At 40.3% G+C, this 4371-nt stretch overlaps 1 protein-coding gene across 1 annotated transcript; it reads right to left on the minus strand.

Moving 5' to 3' along the window:
• Positions 1-298: 298 nt before the first annotated feature.
• SARC_12865 (hypothetical protein) lies at positions 299-633 on the minus strand (the record flags this gene model as incomplete). Its single annotated transcript, XM_014293020.1, has 1 exon — positions 299-633. A coding segment is annotated over one exon (335 nt), but the record flags the coding sequence as incomplete, so codon positions are not given.
• Positions 634-4371: the final 3738 nt, after the last annotated feature.

Here is a 4371-nt window from a genome sequence, read left to right on the forward strand (position 1 = left end):
TATATATACACACACACTACTACACACACACACACACACATATATATATATATATATATATATATATATATATAGTATAATATATATATATTCTCGTGGTAAACTATCGACAACTTATTGTTACATGGACGACAAGTTGGTTGTCATGTTGGCAGTGTTACATATAATATCTAACTACAATCAAAGTCATCGAACCACGAAGACTTACTTCAAATATCTCCAACGAGTTGTCGTAGATCTTTGCTAGCTGAGTGCCAGGGTCGCTGTCAAACATTATGGCCAGTCGCGCAAGGTAGACTCATTCCATATCGATCGTCTCGGGGAGCTCCTCCTGAAGACAAGCCTCCATCCACCGTCGTGTGCTTTTCAGGTGACAGTAGTTGTAGGCTGCGTGTCCCTGTCGTTCCTCGTCCATGGTTTGGGGCCTGTCCCTGGCGGCCGAGTTGTTTGTTATCTTCAGGACCGTGTCGATCGGTCGCTGCTTGACCAGCCTTGATTTTTGGTTCCTGTACACAGGGCTCCCGTGCTGCAATGAGTCCGTCGACTTCTCAACGGATTCCTCGCGTACATCCTCCTTAGAGTCCATTCGCAGCCTCAAATTTCGGGCCAACTTCCAGCCCTGTTCGAGAAATTCTATAAAGGATTGCATGTTGGCGTTAGAGAATAATAATAAAACTACGTATATTCATAAATATCTGTGAATCGATCGCGTAAAAACTGAAGACGTGACAATAACAGTCTAGTCTATATTAACGTGTGTAGTTGTGGTTGAAAAATGGTTATGTTACCACATAAATAAATATGAACAAACGATTATCTATTTTCAATATTATACAAGTATCAAAACCACCGCCGATGTCTTCGTCGAATACACATGAACACCCGATTATCTACTATCGATATTATGTTTTAGCAATACCAACCGCCAACGTCTTCGTGGAAAAGTCTCTGTCAAAGACTCAAGACACTATCCAACTAAGTATTTGATTGGTCAACATCAGCTATCAGATAGCTTATCTGAACAATCATTTACATAGCCTCCTATTAAATTAGACAAAAAAAACATCGATAGTATGGAAGTAACAATATCGCCCGCCAACGTCTTCGTCGAAAAGCCTCGGGCAAAAGAGTAAGATTCAAGCAAGAGACGATGCAACTATATAAATATTTGATTGGTCAAAATCAGCTATCAGATAACAAATGATATGAACAGTCAATCACAATTCAACATAATCCCTTTCATATTTAGACAAAAACAAGCTATGACGCACATACCCATCTATAAAAGAGAACAAGAAGGCTAATGTTTGTGGACAAACGATGTCCTCTAGGATCACCAGCCCGGTCCTATCCAGTCAAGACAGGGCATCGAAACCACTCCGCCCTACATCTTCATAAAAACCTGAAAACCCCAGTACATAAAATCCAGAATCCCACAGCATTATTATTTATTCAACGACAGTATGAAAACAGAATGTTATTCTGACATCACTTTTATGGACCAATGATCAAGCGTTTCTTAAAAGGATTTTCTATTGGTTGTTAAAAATGAAGCGCTGTTGAGGAAACCTGCCGTACAACAAGTAGACCAAATTGAAGTATTGTATGTAATGAATATGTATGTGAGTAATAATAACGCACACGATAGTAGACTACGCATTGCACAAGTAAACGATTGTAACTCTAAACGTGTGCACACGTTAGTAAAAGCTTAGTAGATAGACATTATAAGTACACGCTAGTCATATTGCGCGCTTAATGGATGTTAGCTAATGCCTCGTCTTTAGTGCTATGCTGCGAATGAGTTTATCATGCCCAAATGCTAAGTTAAAGTCGTTGCGATGCTGCATTTAACCAGCTCAAATCCGACTGTTACGTCGATCTACTAAATACGTTTAGCTGTATGTGTAAACAAACATGCAGATCATTGTATATAAATATATTTGGCTGTTTGTGTAATGCATGTCTAGTTGTACCTGTAGTTATGTGCATAGTAAGTAGTTTTTGGTTGCTCTCTGTCCATAGTCTGGGCTATCCAGCAGTCCATTATGCGTAGTCAGAATCGAGGTCTGATTATGTATCGCTGCATGTGTACTTGCCTCATGTGTAAACGAAGGTGGGAGTGTTATATTTTGTAACGTCTCTGAACTCTGCCATTTCTCATTTGCTCGAAATGTACAGTGTTTCAGTTCAAACATACACATCTTGTATAATCAAATACTGTCTAATTTTAAAGCTTTATAGCTGTATCTATCATGACTGATTAAACGTATAACATGTAGTTGTTGTTTCTGTTTGGTGCGGCTGGTGTTTTCTTGCAGCTTTTGTTGATCTAACGCGTATTTATGGCCGAGTCAACAACTGAAGTAGGATGTTGAACAGCTTATGGTCGATTCAACAGCTGAAGCTGGATATTGGACAGTCTCTGTAATTATATATACAACGAATTTAGCCTATATTGACTTACATCTAATCTGAACCAGAGCATTCGACATAAACTGAGAGATGAGCAATTCAACGAATCGAATCTAGTTCTACTGAACCCATGTATTGCTATCACACCAACTTACAGCCTACGAGCTATTTTGTGCTCTGCGATATGGAGGAGCAAGGAATCTATGCAAGCTCATGCACTGAGCAAAGCATGCCTACGCATCAAAAGCATGTTGCTGGACGTCTCGTGAGATCATTGTCTGCTGAGACCTCTGTCACAGGTGCTGCGGAACTAAATGATGATGAGACCGAATTGGTATAGTACCTTTCAGTGGTTTCTAATGTTTGTTGACTAGTCCTTCAATTATCACCGGTCGATATGAACGTTCTAAATCATGACAAAACTCGCTTGCGATCAAGTTTTCACCGTATTTGCCTTCGATTGAATAAATCTCACGAATACTCGCTATATAGACATCACTCGCGTTTTTTTCCTGTCGTCATTTATATGCGGCCGTGATTAACAACATCCCATGCGTGTCCCGTCGCCTTTCTCGCATTTTCAGACTGCTTTGTGTGACATACTGCTGTATGTAGTGACATTCTAATTTTGCACTATCGCTGCTGCTGATGTACACGGTTTTGGTGTTGTCCAACACGCCTCTTATCCTCCTCATTCTTGGGGATGCACGCTAGAGCGCTAAGATTCACATCCATGTCCCATATACATCGAAGAGAGAAAAGTGCACCGTGCTTACGTGTTACACACGCTCATCTGAAGCCTGTATACAATGATCAAAATGGTCCGTTGAATTTTAGTCAGCGATAGATGCATAAACGGCTCGTGTCGTGTGCCGCTATGCTACCATTTGAAAAGGAACCGGGCACTGGACTGTTTGGAGCGCCTATGAGGATGTATCGCCTTTTTGTTACCATTGCTTTGGTATAAAGCTGAGTCGTGCGCAACGCCAAGCTTCATATTCTTCGATAGCATGGCGAATAACAGAAGTGTCTAAAGACGCTGAGTGTATCAGACTGTGCATTCAGCTTTCACTGAACGCATGCATATCAGTAATTAATAGGTTAAGGCACTAGTTTCACGTACAATGAGACGGTAGATTTGGTCGATTTGAACGTCGAAACCTCGACTATTCTTCTGGACATAGTTGCGCGACGAGCACAACTCAACTATTGCAAATTTTCCAGAGAACTGTATCGCAAATAACTCTGTGAACTCCTGGTGTCCATTGCAGATTTCCCACCATTTTATTACCTGAGTGCTTTCATATGTGTGTACATGTCCACTTTAACGTGGCGCAGACAGATAAAGTTTGCTATTCGCTGGAAGTTTGAAATTTTTACCCATTAGAATACAACTTTCTCTATCGTTTACGTTTGATTGTCCTATATATGACGAATTCAGGCGATTCTATTCGTTTGCTTTGGGTCCTTAAGGTCCGAGCAGTAGTACAGGCCGTGAGACCGTAATCGCTTACACGATGTATATTCTTCTTTATGAAGTTACATAGGATTTTTTCGATTGATACAGCGTTACCAAACTAGGCTTCTTAGTAAAAGCATCCCCCATCTCTGTCTACATGTTTACTCTATGTTTGTTGCAGGTAATCCTCTCTGTTTGCTGGAAGAAAAACAAACTCGGTCTAGCCGTCTACAGTGATGAGTCCTGCATACTCTCTATCATGTTGGATGTTGTCGAGCATACCCCCGCCTTTGCAATGCTGGCTAAAGGTATTTACAATATCATACGTTGCTGATAATATACACTTTTAAAATACAATTTAACAACGAATGACAATTCTGATCATGTACGTCGCTAGAAGTACTAATTTAAATTGAAAGTACAATTGTACACCCTACACTTTGATACGTAAGTAATATAATTGCTGAACTTATGACTGTCTACTACTGACGTGTCAG

The sequence above is a fragment of the Sphaeroforma arctica genome (genome assembly GCF_001186125.1).
Source record: "Sphaeroforma arctica JP610 unplaced genomic scaffold supercont1.2662, whole genome shotgun sequence".
Taxonomy (NCBI): domain Eukaryota; class Ichthyosporea; order Ichthyophonida; genus Sphaeroforma; species Sphaeroforma arctica.